Source organism: Chiloscyllium punctatum, chromosome 26 (genome assembly GCF_047496795.1).
Source record: "Chiloscyllium punctatum isolate Juve2018m chromosome 26, sChiPun1.3, whole genome shotgun sequence".
Classification (NCBI taxonomy): Eukaryota; Metazoa; Chordata; class Chondrichthyes; order Orectolobiformes; family Hemiscylliidae; genus Chiloscyllium; species Chiloscyllium punctatum.
The window spans coordinates 3,502,813-3,517,339 of record NC_092764.1 but is presented as its reverse complement, the minus strand read 5'-3'; the positions used below and the strand labels follow the sequence as shown (position 1 = coordinate 3,517,339).

The 14,527-nt window shown below is 49.8% G+C and overlaps 2 protein-coding genes across 3 annotated transcripts in view; one reads left to right on the top strand and one right to left on the bottom strand.

The window, feature by feature from the left end:
• The window catches only part of kiaa0513 (KIAA0513 ortholog), a 173,303-nt gene that overhangs the window by 70,783 nt on the left and 87,993 nt on the right, over positions 1 to 14,527 (bottom strand). The window lies entirely within an intron of this gene.
• The window catches only part of LOC140496250 (uncharacterized), a 31,708-nt gene that overhangs the window by 6,764 nt on the left and 10,417 nt on the right, over positions 1 to 14,527 (top strand). Inside the window, exons 2-4 of one of the 2 annotated variants that reach the window (XM_072595773.1) lie at positions 6,133 to 6,341; positions 13,309 to 13,407; positions 13,713 to 13,814. In XM_072595773.1, coding sequence (XP_072451874.1) covers positions 6,133 to 6,341; positions 13,309 to 13,407; positions 13,713 to 13,814 — 410 coding nt within the window. The remainder of the gene's footprint in view (positions 1 to 6,132; positions 6,342 to 13,308; positions 13,408 to 13,712; positions 13,815 to 14,527) is intronic. The other variant, XM_072595774.1, reaches the window with a different exon arrangement.

Sequence of the window (14,527 nt, the reverse complement as noted above, 5' to 3'; positions counted from 1 at the left end):
CTCCCTCAGCACTGACCCTCCGACAGTGCCCACTCCCTCAGCACTGACCCTCCGACAGTGCAGCACTCCCTCAGTACTGACCCTCCGACAGTGCGGCACTCCCTCAGCACTGACCCTCCGACAGTGCGGCACTCCCTCAGCACTGACCCTCCGACAGTGCGGCACTCCCTCAGCACTGACCCTCCGACAGTGCGGCACTCCCTCAGCACTGACCCTCCGACAGTGCAGCACTCCCTCAGCACTGACCCCCCGACAGTGCGGCACTCCCTCAGCACTGACCCTCCGACAGTGCGGCACTCCCTCAGCACTGACCCTCTGACAGTGCAGCACTCCCTCAGCACTGACCCCCCGACAGTGCGGCACTCCCTCAGCACTGACCCTCCGACAGTGCGGCACTCCCTCAGCACTGACCCTCTGACAGTGCCCACTCCCTCAGCACTGACCCTCCGACAGTGCGGCACTCCCTCAGCACTGACCCTCTGACAGTGCCCACTCCATCAGCACTGACCCTCCGACAGTGCGGCACTCCATCAGCACTGACCCTCCGACAGTGCCCACTCCCTCAGCACTGACCCTCCGACAGTGCGGTTCTCCCTCAGCGCTGACCCTCCGACAGTGCGGCGCTCCCTCAGCACTGACCCTCCGACAGTGCCCACTCCCTCAGCACTGACCCTCCGACAGTGCGGCACTCCGTCAGCACTGACCCTCCGACAGTGCCCACTCCCTCAGTACTGACCCTCCGACAGTGCGGCTCTCCCTCAGCGCTGACCCTCCGACAGTGCCCACTCCCTCAGCACGGACCCTCTGACAGTGCGGCACTCCCTCAGCACTGACCCTCCGACAGTGCCCACTCCCTCAGCACTGACCCTCCGACAGTGCCCACTCCCTCAGCACTGACCCTCCGACAGTGCGGCACTCCCTCAGCACTGACCCTCTGACAGTGCCCACTCCCTCAGCACGGACCCTCTGACAGTGCGGCACTCCCTCAGCACTGACCCTCCGACAGTGCCCACTCCCTCAGCACTGACCCTCCGACAGTGCCCACTCCCTCAGCACTGACCCTCCGACAGTGCGGCACTCCCTCAGCACTGACCCTCTGACAGTGCCCACTCCCTCAGCACTGACCCTCCGACAGTGCCCACTCCCTCAGCACTGACCCTCCGACAGTGCCCACTCCCTCAGCACTGACCCTCCGACAGTGCCCACTCCCTCAGCACTGACCCTCCGACAGTGCCCACTCCCTCAGCACTGACCCTCCGACAGTGCGGCACTCCCTCAGCACTGACCCTCCGACAGTGCGGCACTCCCACAGCACTGACCCTCTGACAGTGCGGCACTCCCTCAGCACTGACCCTCCGACAGTGCGGCACTCCCTCAGCACTGACCCTCCGACAGTGCGGCGCTCCCTCAGCACGGACCCTCCGACAGTGCGGCGCTCCCTCAGCACTGACCCTCCGACAGTGCAGCACTCCCTCAGCACTGACCCTCCGACAGTGCCCGCTCGCTCAGCACGGACCCTCCGACAGTGCGGCGCTCCCTCAGCACTGACCCTCCGACAGTGCGGGGCTCCCTCAGCACTGACCCTCCGACAGTGCGGCACTCCCTCAGCACTGACCCTCCGACAGTGCGGCACTCCCTCAGCACTGACCCTCCGACAGTGCGGCACTCCCTCAGCACTGACCCTCCGACAGTGCGGCACTCCCTCAGCACTGACCCTCCGACAGTGCGGCACTCCCTCAGCACTGACCCTCCGACAGTGCGGCTCTCCCTCAGCACTGACCCTCCGACAGTGCGGCACTCCCTCAGCACTGACCCTCCGACAGTGCCCGCTCCCTCAGTACTGACCCTCCGACAGTGCGGCACTCCCTCAGTACTGACCCTCCGACAGTGCGGCACTCCATCAGCACTGACCCTCCGACAGTGCGGCACTCCCTCAGCACTGACCCTCCGACAGTGCCCGCTCCCTCAGTACTGACCCTCCGACAGTGCGGCTCTCCCTCAGCACTGACCCTCCGACAGTGCGGCTCTCCCTCAGCACTGACCCTCCGACAGTGCGGCACTCCCTCAGCACTGACCCTCCGACAGTGCGGCACTCCCTCAGCACTGACCCTCCGACAGTGCCCGCTCCCTCAGTACTGACCCTCCGACAGTGCGGCACTCCCTCAGTACTGACCCTCCGACAGTGCGGCACTCCCTCAGCACTGACCCTCCGACAGTGCGGCACTCCCTCAGCACTGACCCTCCGACAGTGCGGCACTCCCTCAGCACTGACCCTCCGACAGTGCGGCACTCCCTCAGCACTGACCCTCCGACAGTGCGGTACTCCCTCAGCACTGACCCTCCGACAGTGCCCGCTCCCTCAGCACTGACCCTCCGACAGTGCCCGCTCCCTCAGCACTGACCCTCCGACAGTGCGGCACTCCCTCAGCACTGACCCTCCGACAGTGCGGCACTCCCTCAGCACTGACCCTCCGACAGTGTGGTACTCCCTCAGCACTGACCCTCCGACAGTGCCCGCTCCCTCAGCACTGACCCTCCGACAGTGCGGCACTCCCTCAGCACTGACCCTCCGACAGTGCGGCGCTCGTGCGGTGCTCCCTTGGCGCTGAGGATAAATTGACAAAGTATTTTCCCTGGGATCAGGGAGCCCAGAACTAGAGGGTATAGGTTTAGGGTGAGAGGGGAAAGATATAAAAGAGACCTAAGGGGTAACTTTTTCATGCAGAGGGTGGTACGTGTATGGAATGAGCTGCCAGAGGATGTGGTGGAGGCTGGTACAATTACAACATTTAAAGGGCATTTGGATGGGTATATGAATAGGAAGGGTTTGGAGGGATATGGACCAGGTGCTGGCAGGAGGGACTAGATTGGGTTGGGATAACTGGTCGGCATGGACGGGTTGGACCGAAGGGTCTGTTTCCGTGGTGTACATCTCTATGAGCCTCCAACAGCGCGGCACCCCCTCCGAGCTGACCCTGCGACACCACAGCGTGCTCTCGGCGCTGACCCTCTGATGGCACGGTGCTCCCCGGGCTTTTCTCTGGTTGAGTAATATGGGGACACTCTATCAGGATAGAGTTGAGGAATAATTCGTAAAGGGTTTGTTAATCCTGGAAGTGTCTCTGTACAGAGAGAGAGAGCTCTGATATTCCCTTGCTGCTGGCTGCATTAACCAGGTTAAGGTTGTCGTTACTGAAAATGTGTTGCTGGAAAAGCGCAGCAGGTCAGGCAGCATCCAAGAAGCAGGAGAATCGACGTTTCGGGCATCAGCCCTTCAGGAAGCCCTGAAGAAGAGCTGATGCCCAAAACGCTGATTCTCCTGCACCTTGGATGCTGCCTGACCTGCTGCGCTTTTCCAGCAACACATTTTCAGCTCTGATCTCCAGCATCTGCAGTCCTCTCTTTCTCCTCTAAGGTTTTTGTTAGTCTGGTTTGGTCCAAACTGAACCAAACAAACTGATAAAACCTTGCCTCTGCTCTTGAATGGATCGGCTTTTTGGACCTAGACTGATGTGAGGCACCCTGGGGTCAGTGAGGTAACGATTTCATCCAAGTCTAGTCACTAAAAGCTAAGAGTGTCCGACTGTTTCCTGCTAAATGAAGTCAGTCAGACATGTGCCTGTGATGTTTCTCTCTGTTCTGTCTTATTCCTGAATACCCGTAGCATTCCCTTTAACAAGAATTTTGTGGCAGGAATTATCATGCTTTTTAGTATTCAAAGTTAAGAAGATGTTTTTCCATAAACCTGTGTATTGACACAAAGCACATTATCTGCTGGGCTCTGTACTGCAGACATGAAAACTGCACAAGGAAAGTCTGAGCAAACCTGCAGCTAAGTAGATTTCCCCATCCCAGCCTCTGCAGCCTGAGTGTATTGAGCAGGCAAAATTGACGACTGCAGATGCTGGCGATCAGAGTCGAGAGTGTGGTGCTGGAAAAGCACAGCAGATCAGGCAGCATCCGAGGAGCAGGAAAATCAATGTTTCATTCCTGATGAAGGGCTTTTGCCCGAAATGTCAATTTTTCCTGCTGCGTGGATGCTGCCTGACCTGCTGTGCTTTTCCAGCACCAGACTCCTGAGTGTATTGAGTGATGAGTGAGGCTGGGTCCTAGATACCGCGATTGTAATTGTAACGATGCATATGGTTTTGAGTATGGAGAGCAAGTGACTGAGTGTTTCTGCTCTGAGTCACCCAGTACAGTGAATCCTGCTTATCAGTGAAGCTATAAACATTGTGCAGGACAAGATATCATCACCTGCGGTGACTCTTGTGATCGACTCACTTATCCACACTCTGGGTCACAGTTACATTTGATATGATGTTGAACTAACAAGAAGCAGCTTAGAATAGGAGGAAATAACTTGCTGATTTCCCACCACAGGAAGCATACTGTCTGTGTTACAGCAGAGACTGGAACCCTGGGTAGCAGGTGTATCAACAACTAGGTCCCTAGGTAACCCAGTCCCCCTGGTACCAACTTGGATGGTAATTGGAAGCTGTCTAAATGAGCAGCCTGGTTATTGAGGGTGGCCATTTATTGAGACTTTACTGAGCATTCTCCCAGGAGATGCTCTCGGTCTGTGTCTGCTTTCAGCAAACACTCAAGGGAACAGAATCTCCGTATTATCCCTATCCTGACCAGATGTAATGGATTTGAAATAACAAACTCATTTCCACTGCATTTACTACGTAACTGAAACAGAAAAATGCTGGAAATGCTCAGGCCTTCCAGCATCTGCAGAGAGAGAAGCAGAGTTAATATTTCAGGTCTGTGATCTTGCATCAGAAATGGGAACTGTGAGTGTGGTGACATATTTCATTGAGAATAGCTGCAGGGAAAATAAGAGCAAGGGAGGATCTGATTGGGCAATAGAGACACAATGGCAGAAGGGTTAATGTTGCAAGACAAAAGGAAATGGTAATCAGGGAAGTGCCGAAACAGAAAGGAAGGTCTAGGGGAGCTGTAAACAGTGATATCATTGATCCCAGGTTGGGAAACAAGTGGGAGCAACAGGAATGATGTCAAACTGTTGTCTCTGGAGGGCAGTAAAAGATCAAATTGAATGTTCCAGTGAAGGTTACTACAAACTGAGCACTAGACAATAGGTGCAGGAGTAGGCCATTCTGCCCTTCGATCCTGCACCACCATTCAATATGATCATGGCTGATCATCCTTGATCAGTATCCTGTTCCTTTATCTCCATAACCCTTGATTCCACTATCCTTGAGAGCTCTATCCAACTCTTTCTTAAATGAATCCAGAGACTGGGCCTCCACTGCCCTCTGGGGCAGAGCATTCCACACAGCCACCACTCTCTGGGTGAAGAAGTTTCTCCTCGTTTTTGTCCTAAATGGCCTACCCCTTATTTTTAAGCTGTGTCCTCCACTATACAGATCGCTGAAGGTGATGCTAACAATTTTTAATACTGTAACCTCCAACCTGCCTTTTAGAAGTGGATGTTAGTGGTGATTTTACTGTTCATGTTCATACCTCCCTTAGACCTTGCATTTAATATCTGTATTTATCCCATCACTATCTTCCTTTTAATCTCTTCCACTCTGTCCTGTCACAGAGACCAATGCAGAGCTGCCAGAACTATTGTGGAATTATTTGCTAATTGAAACATAGGGGCAGGCAGAGGCCATTCAGCTCTTTGAGCCTGCTCTGCTATTCACTACAATCATGGCTGATCATCTAAATCAATCCCCATATCCTTTGATCCCTCGAGTCCTAAAAACTATCTAACTCCCTCCTGAACACATTGTGTTTTGGCTTCGACTGCTGTCTGTGGCAGTGAATTCTACAGGCTCCCCACTCTCTGGGTGAAGACATGTCTCACCACAGTCCTAAGCAGCCTACCCTGTATCCTTAACTGTGACCCCTGGTTCTGGGATCCCTGGTCATTTGGAACATTCTTTCTGTTTTTACTGTGTCTAGTCCTGTTAGAATTTTATAGGTTGCTGTGAGATTCCCTCTCGTTCTTCTAAACTCCAATCAATATAATCCTAACAGTTACAGACTGTCCCTGTATGTCAGTCCCACCATCCCAGGAATCCGTCTAATAAACCTTTGCTGTGTCCATCACCAGAAGATAGTCAGGTGTCATGAGCTGTTCCTTTTCTCTTGCAGTTTGCCTCGAGGGAAGGGGTATTCATATCCCTGATTGTGGAGCTCTGCCTCTCCGAGTAGTCTCTGCTGCCTTATGGGACAGCGTGAGAAATGACCGCACTGAGCATTACGACAAAGTCCTGGATTTCGTGAACACCATCTGGGAACAGGCTGCAGGCCTGGTCTCTTACCGACATTACCTCAAACTCTGCATTGCGTTCAAAGCCAAGGTAGGTATGGTACTGGGCAAATTCCATTTCTTGCTGCTGGAATTATAAGGGAATGGTGGACACAAGCTGCAGATATTGCACCATATCAGGGAGGGGGTGGGGTGGGGGGGAGGTGGAGGGGAGGTGGGGAAGTGACCTTGGCTCCAAGAGACAATCACACTTCAGACCAGGTCATTTGGAATTAGGCTGTGATCAGGGACAGGCTGTGACTGTTGGTCAGAGAGGTCTGAGGACCCAGGGTAAAGTTGTCGGAGGGTCTCTGCTCCAACAATAGTCCAGCAGCTGTGAGGTTCTCTGAGATGCGCAGACTGTAGTGAGGATGAGAAAACTGACCGTGGTACTCTGGTACATGGAGCCATTTGAGCTGGGGAAGGACATAGGAATGTAGATGTGGTAGTGGGGGAGGGGGTGTGGTGTAATTTGGGGTTGTGGGTAGATGTGGGGGGTTGGTCGGTATAATTTTGGGATGGAAGGTAGACTTTGTTCTGTATAGCTGTGAGCAGGAGTCCTGGTGGCTAAACTGCCTGCCCAGTGCCATGGTTAAGGACATGTTCTTGGAGAGACAGACAGACAGATTCTGTAGACATTGTCCATGTTGGAACCAATTACATTGAGCAGAAGCACCTCTCTAAACCCCATCAAAGAATTTGAACAGCTAGGAGCTAAAGCAGAACCTCCAGAGTAATCCTCTGGATTGTGACTAAGCCAAGGGCAAACTGGCATTGGGTAAATAAAGTCAAGGAGTTAAAGATGGATGGGAAAGGAATGGGTTTCAGTTTATACGGCAGAGACACTGGAGCAGAAGACAGCAGTTCCAGTGAAGAGCTTTGTTTGAACCATACTGAGACCAGGATCCTGGTGAATCAAATAACTAGTGATGGACAGGTGATGGTCCTGAGGAGAATGCCAGGAGGGTGGCTGGTGCAGGAGAGAGGGAAAGACTAAGGAGGGAGGAACATGTAGGCTGACAAAACAAAAGGGTATGTAACACTGCAGGACATCTGAAGTGGGACAGGAAGGAACAGATTGTATATAAAACAACCTCTATTATCCAAACATCAATTATCCAAATTTATGATTATCCGAACAAGATCTCAAGGTCCTGTAAATGCTGCTTTTGTTTGCGATCAGATTAGTTATCTAAACAATCAGTTATCAGAACGAAATATACTCCACCTGTTTCATTTGGATAATCAAGGCTTTTCTGTGAACAGTGTAAAGCAGCAAATAGGGTCAAAGAAGGGAAGAATATTTAGAAGATTAACTTAATGGCTCTTTACTCAAATGCGTGTAATATCAGAACAAAATAAAGTAATTAATGGTGGTAAAACAGGTTAAATGGGTACAAGCTTAGCCATTACACAGGCACGGTTATAAGGAGGTTAGGCAGGAAGGAAACGGAGATGGGATGGAATAAGTACAGCAGCAAGAAGTGACATTGGAGCGGAAGGTGGAGAATCGATTTAGGTGAAGGCAAGGAATAACGAGAGAAGACTCTGGTGGGAGAGAGCTTGAGGAGAGGGAATAAATCCGGAGATAATGAGGATGTGCAACAAAGGCAGTACATTAATCATGGGGGACTTCCATCTTCACGATAGATTGAGATAGTCCGATTGGCAGTGGAAGTCAGCAGAATCTGTAGGGTATATTCAGGACAGTTTTGTAGAGTAGTATGGTGTGGATCCAAACAGGAATCAGGCTGTTTTGGACCTAGTGATGTGGAATGAGACAAGTATAATAAATGATCTCAAGGTAAAATATCCTGTAGAAAACAATGACCATAATATGGCAGCATTGAGTGTTTGGTTTGAGAGAGGGGGAGGTTACCAGGCTCCCTGGATGAATTGTCCCGTGATAATAGCATTAGGTTATCACCATGATGGTGGCTACCGAGGACTTAAAGCAGCAGGAGCCTTACAGCAGTACAGAATGTGCAAGGGGAAACTCCTAAAAGAAAGCAGAAGAGCAAAACGGGACATGTCTGAATAATGACAGGTAAAATAAGGGAAAGAATTTTAAGTTCAGATACAAAAAACAGGGATTGCTGGAAAAGCTCAGCGGGTCTTGTAGCAATCTATGGAGAGAAATCAGTGGTAACATTTTGGGTCAAGTGACCCTTCCTCAGAACAGACCGGCCCTGATGAAGGGTCACTGGATCTGAAACATTAACAGATTTCTCTCTCTAGATGCTGCCAGACCGGCTGAGCTCGGAATTACAGGAAAAGCTAGAATCAAAGAATCTATGATTCAAGTTTTTCCAGTAACTCCTGTTTTTGTTTGAGTTCTGGATCCACAGTGGTTTCGGTCTTTATGAAAGAACTAAATTATTTTACAATTATATTGAGGGAGAAAAGATGTTTTGGGGCAGAGGAGGGGCCATTGAGGATCACATTGGTAATTTGTGTGTGGAGCAGAGGACCTAAGTATGGTTATACATGAATACTGTGTCGGTGTTCACCAGTGAGAGGGATCTTGGTATAGAAGTCTGGGAGGAGATCATATATAATTTTTAAAAATTAGCAAAGATGGAGAGAGAGGAGCCTCTGAGTGGTATGGCAGGTATAAAGTGAGATAAATCTCCAGGACCCGAAGTAATGTATCCCGGTTATTGGGTGATATAACAGAAGAAATTAGGGCACTTGCAAAAGTGTTCTGTTCCTCTCTGATTTCAGGATGGGTGCCAGAGGACTGGAGATAGAAATGGTATTATTATAATAATCATGGGGAACTTTACAAAGGTGGACTGTGAAAATCAGGTTGGCTGTGGATCCCAGGAAAAGGAGTTTGTGGAATGTCTATGAGACGGTTTTGATGGAGCAGCTTGTGCTGGAGTCTACCAGGGAACAGGCAATTCTGGGTTTGGTGATGTGTAATGAAGGAGACTTAATTAGGGAGCTGGACAGAACCCCTGGAGGACAATGACCATAATATGATAGAATTCACTCTGCAGTTTGTGAGGGAGAAGCTGGAATCAGATGTAACGGGATTATAATTGAGTGCACGCGAGAAGCTGGCCAGAGTTGATTGGAAAGGGAGTCGAGCGGGGAAGACAATGGAGCAGCAATGGCTGGAGTTTCTGGGGGTAATTTGGGAGGCACAGCAGAAAATCATCATCCCAAGGAAGGGGAGGGGAAAACAGCCCTAAGTCTTGATCCCCATGGACACCAACGACATAGGTAGGAAGAGAGGTGGTGCGGATTTAAGGCAGAAGTTCAAGGAGCTCGGGTGGAAGCTTACAGCTCGGACAAAGTGTGTTGTTATCTCTGGTTTGTTGCCTGTGCCACATGCTAGTGAGGTCAGGAATAGGGAGAGAGAGGAGTTGAACACATGCTACAGGGATGGTGCAGGAAGGAGGGTTTCGGATACCTGGATAATTGGGGCACTTTCTGGGGTAGGTGGGCCCTCTACAAACAGCATGGTCTTTGCCTAAACCAGAGGAGTACCAATATCCTGAGGGAGGGGAGGGGAGTGTGGTGGGGGAGATCATTTGCTAATGCTCTTCGGTTGGGTTTAATCTAATTCAGCAGGGGAATGGGAACCTAAATGATGGTTTGAGTATAGAGGAGGTTGAGAGTAGGGAGGTCCAAAATAAGGTTTCAGGGTCGCAAGAGGGCACTGGCAAGCAAGACATCAGTTTGAAATGTCTGTTTCAACGCCAGGAGCATCTGGAATAAGGTGGGTGAACTTTCAGTGTGGGTTGGTACCTGGAACTTCGATATTGTGGCCCCCACTTCAGTGACATGGATAGAGCAGGGACAGGAATGGTTGTTGCAGGTTCTGGGATTTAGGTTTTTTCCGTAAGAACAGGGAAGGTGGTAAAAGAGTGTGGGGGTGGGGGTGGGAGGTGGCATTGTTAGTCAAGGACAGTATTACAGTGGCAGAAAGGACGTTTAAGGACTACTCTACTGAGGTAGTATGGGCTGAGATTAGAAACCGGAAAGAAGAGGTTTTCCTGATGGGAGTTTTTTGTAGGCCTCGGAATAGTTCCAGGGATGTAGATGTCACAAAGATGATTCTCAGTAGGAGCGAGAGTTAAAGGGTAGTTATGGCGGACTTCAACTTTCCAAATATTGACTGGGAATACCAGAATTCAAGTAGTTTAGATGGGTCCGTTTTTGTCCAATGTGTGTAGTAGGGTTTCCTGAAGAAATATAGACCAGGCAAAAACAAGGACTGCAGATGCTGGAAACCAGATTCTAGATTAGAGTGGTGCTGGAAAAGCACAGCAGGTCAGACAGCATCCGAGGAGCAGGAAAATCGACGTTTCGGGCAAAAGCCCTTCATCAGGAATCGAGACAAGCCAACAAGGGGCGAGACCACATTAGATTTGGTACTGGGTAATGAACCTGGCCAGATGTTAGATTTGGAGGCAGGTGAGCACTTTGGTGATAGTGACCACATCACTTTAGCGATGGAAAGGGACAGGTATATACTGCAGGACAAGAGCTACATCTGGAGGAAATGCAATTACGATGTGACTAGGCAAGATTTAGGATGCATAGGATGGGGAAGGAAACTGCAGGGGATGGACACAATAAAAATGTGGAGCTTATTCAAGGAAAAGCTACTGTGTGTCCCAGATAAGTATGTACCTGTCAGGCAGGGAGGAAGTTGTTGAGCATGGGAGCCGTGGTTTACTAAAGAAGTTGAATCTCTTGTCGAGAGGAAGAAGGCTTGTTAGGATAAAATGTGAAGACTCAGTTATGGTGATTGCAAGTTACAGGGTAGCCAGGAAAGACCTAAAGAGAGAGCTAAGCTGAGTGATGAGGGACATGGATAGGAAAACCCTAAAGCTTTCTATAGGTATATAAGAGACAAAAGAATGACTAGAGTAAGATTAGGGCCAATCAAGGACAGTAGTAGGAAGTTGCCTGATAAATCTGTTAGAATTCTTTCCGAAGTAATGAGCGAGTGAGATAAAGGAGAGTCAGTGGATGTGATCTATTTGGATTTCCAGAAGGCCTTTCTCAAGGTGCTGCACGGGAGGCTGCTAAATTAGAGAAGCTGACAGTCCTGTTCAAAAAGTGAGTATCTTTGCTCGGGGCTGGAAGCAAAATACATGCGTATGGCTCCAGACGGCTTTGGTGGTTCAGGGGCAGCCAGACCCCTGCTGTGATCTCTGGTCTCTGCCTGAGACTGGACAGGCATACAGTCATATACATAGAGAATCATTCCAATAGGGGACCTTTTAATCTTTGAATTCCCACTGCCTATAAACACTAGAATAAGCCAGTGAAACCGAACCTTTAACTTCCTAGGGTTCAAAAACTACATCAAAGGTCCTGGCATGGATAGAGGATCGTGTGACTGGCAGGAGGCAGAGAGTGGGGATAAAGGGGTCTTTTTCAGGATGGCAGACAATAACAGGGGTCAGTGTTGGGACCACAGCTAATCTTGATATACATTAATGATCTGGATGAAGGAACTGAGGACATTGTTGCTAAGCTTGCAGTTGGCATAAAAGGTGGAGGGACAGGAGTGTTGAGGAGGCTGCAGAAAGACATGGACAGGCTGGGAGGGTGGGCAAAGAAGTGGCACATAGAGAGTGTGAGATTATGAACTTTGGTCGGAAGAATAAAGGGATGGAATATTTTCAAAATGGGGAAAGGCTTCAGAAATCTGAAGCACAAAATCCTAGTTCAGGAATTTCTTGAGGTTAACAGGCAGGTTCATTTGGCGGTTAGGATGGCAAATGTAATGTAAATATTCATTTTGTTATGGATCAGGCCAGACCCCCTCAAAACATTTCAAGAAAGTAGCCCAGACCTTAATTCTGGTAGCTGTTTTAAGTGGATGTAACATATATACATCCCCAGGAGGGATGCAGATGGCCCAACCACTTAGTCTTAAACAAAACATAATTTATTTGCAAGATTACTGAATGAAATACAAACAAAAGAGAACAGAACATAAAATAACTTAGGTAAAAACAATGACAGCAGATGCTGGAAACCAGACTCTGGATTAGTGGTGCTAGAAGAGCACAGCAGTTCAGGCAGCATCCAAGGAGCTTCCTGATGAAGGGCTTTTGCCCGAAACGTCGATTTCGAAGCTCCTTGGATGCTGCCTGAACTGCTGTGCTCTTCCAGCACCACTAATCCAGAATATAAAATAACTTAACCTAGCTGAAACCCTGACAGATTCTTACAACTGAATGACGCTGTTCCAAATTCCTGCAACAATCCCTGTAAACACCCCTTGGCACCAAAGGTAAAATCAAACCCATTGTCTTACAGGAGAAATGTCAGGGAGATTCGGCATGGAGCTGTTTCTTTGATCAGCAGCCTCAAAACTGACTGACTGCTCTGACCAGCCAGACTGCTAAAACCCAAACCAAACCAAACCAAACCAGAGAGAAGCTGAGCTGGGAGAACTGGGCACTCCCCTTCAAATGTACAATTAAAACAAAACTTCAAAGCTTCCCCAAGACACTTTGGAGCCTGTGTCTTTACGACCATCCTAACAAAAAAATCAAGGACAACCTAACCTTATTAAAGGAGCAGCATTATCACAGTTTCGGGATATTCTGTTGAGGCTGTATAAGGGTCAGACTGCATATGGAATATTGTGAGCAATTTAGGGCCCTGTATCTAAGATGATGTGCTGGTGTTGGAGGGGATCCAGAGGAGGTTCACAAGAATGATCCTGGGAATGAAGGGCTTGTCATAATGGGAGTGGTTGAGAACTCTGGGTCTGGACGAGATAGAGTTAAGCAGAATGGGGGTGTGGGCTAGGGGCTGTGAGCTGAGTGTGTCCGACTGTAGAAAGGCTGATTGAATGGAGGGGAGATCTGCTCCAGTAATGAGCTTGTTCTGTTATTTAAATTGACTGTGCCTGAGCTATGTCCCCAGGTTAGCCTCAGTCTGAAGGGCTGGGTTGTGAAGCAGGCTGGTCTGGTGGGTTTGTCTGTTGTCTCTGTGATGAAAGACCTGCTGAGGCTTCTCTCTCCATTGCTCTCCCTGTACAGCTGCTGATGGAGATGTTTGTGAAACGACAGAGTTTGTTGGACATTCTTCAGACTCTCGAGCGATATTTCCCCAAAGTAGTTACAGCGGACCCTCAGGCAGTAAGTTGTGAATTGTTTTACACACTCGGCTGACCCTGTCCAATCCCAAGAGAATAGCCATCGATCCAGTGCAGCCTCTTGGGTGCTCTGTGTCTAGGCATTGACCTCATATTGACCACTTGCCCTTTCCCTGTGCAGACTTTACTGCTTGTTACACCAGAGGGATGGAATGGGGAGGAGGGAGTGCATGGGACAGGGAATGGATGGTGGCAAGGAATGGAGGGGGAAAGGGGGGGAGAGAGTGAGTCTGGGGGGCAGAAATGCTGATTGTGACATTATCCTGTTTCTGTTGCATTCCTGTGAAGACCTGGAGAGATATTCGGAAGGAGCGACAGTGCCGGCTGCAGTTTCGTAAACTGGTTCTACTTTTGGTCCGGGATGACGTTTACCGGGAACAGTTCCTGCAGGTACTAGCAGTAAACCAGCCTGAACTCTGACCCCTTCCCGGGGAGCAGGACAGTGGCTCGTCATTGGTGCACTCCTTGGCCCTGTCTGGACCAGGGGCTCCACTGGGGCTGAAGAACTGGAGCAGTTATGGTTTGCTCAGCTGCTTCCAGTAGAGTTTTTGTTGCATTTCTCTGGATGGTGTTCCTGCTGCCTACAATCTTCACCCTCTCCTGGTCGCTGACAGGCAGCCCCTGTTAGGGTTCGTGGCCCCTCATGGTGTGGTCATCAGTAGCTGGTTCTTTAACAGGGGACAGAGGGAGGTGCTGGCCCCTCTCATTTTCCATACACCTTCATAGTGTGGCTTCATGGCTGGTGACCGGCAATCCCAGCTTATTTCCTCTCCATAAACCGGGCCTTAACCCCATCCTCCTCACCCTCAACATATCATCACTTCACAGGATGAAACGAAAAGACTGAAGATCCATTTTAATACCTGTGTACCCACCGGTGTGTGTCCCTTTCTTGTAAATGCCTCCCACAGCATGGATTGAGCCCCCTGCCCACTGACAGTGTGGCCCTCCCTCGGTGCTGCTCTGATGTTCTCAGCTCTCCACGTCTCCCAGCTGGACACTGACTGACTGTCTAACCTGACTGCAGTGAAACAACTGCACGTGTTTTTGCAAAACTTGGATGGAGTTAGGTTGTAGGTGAAGAGGAATCCAGCACTGAATAA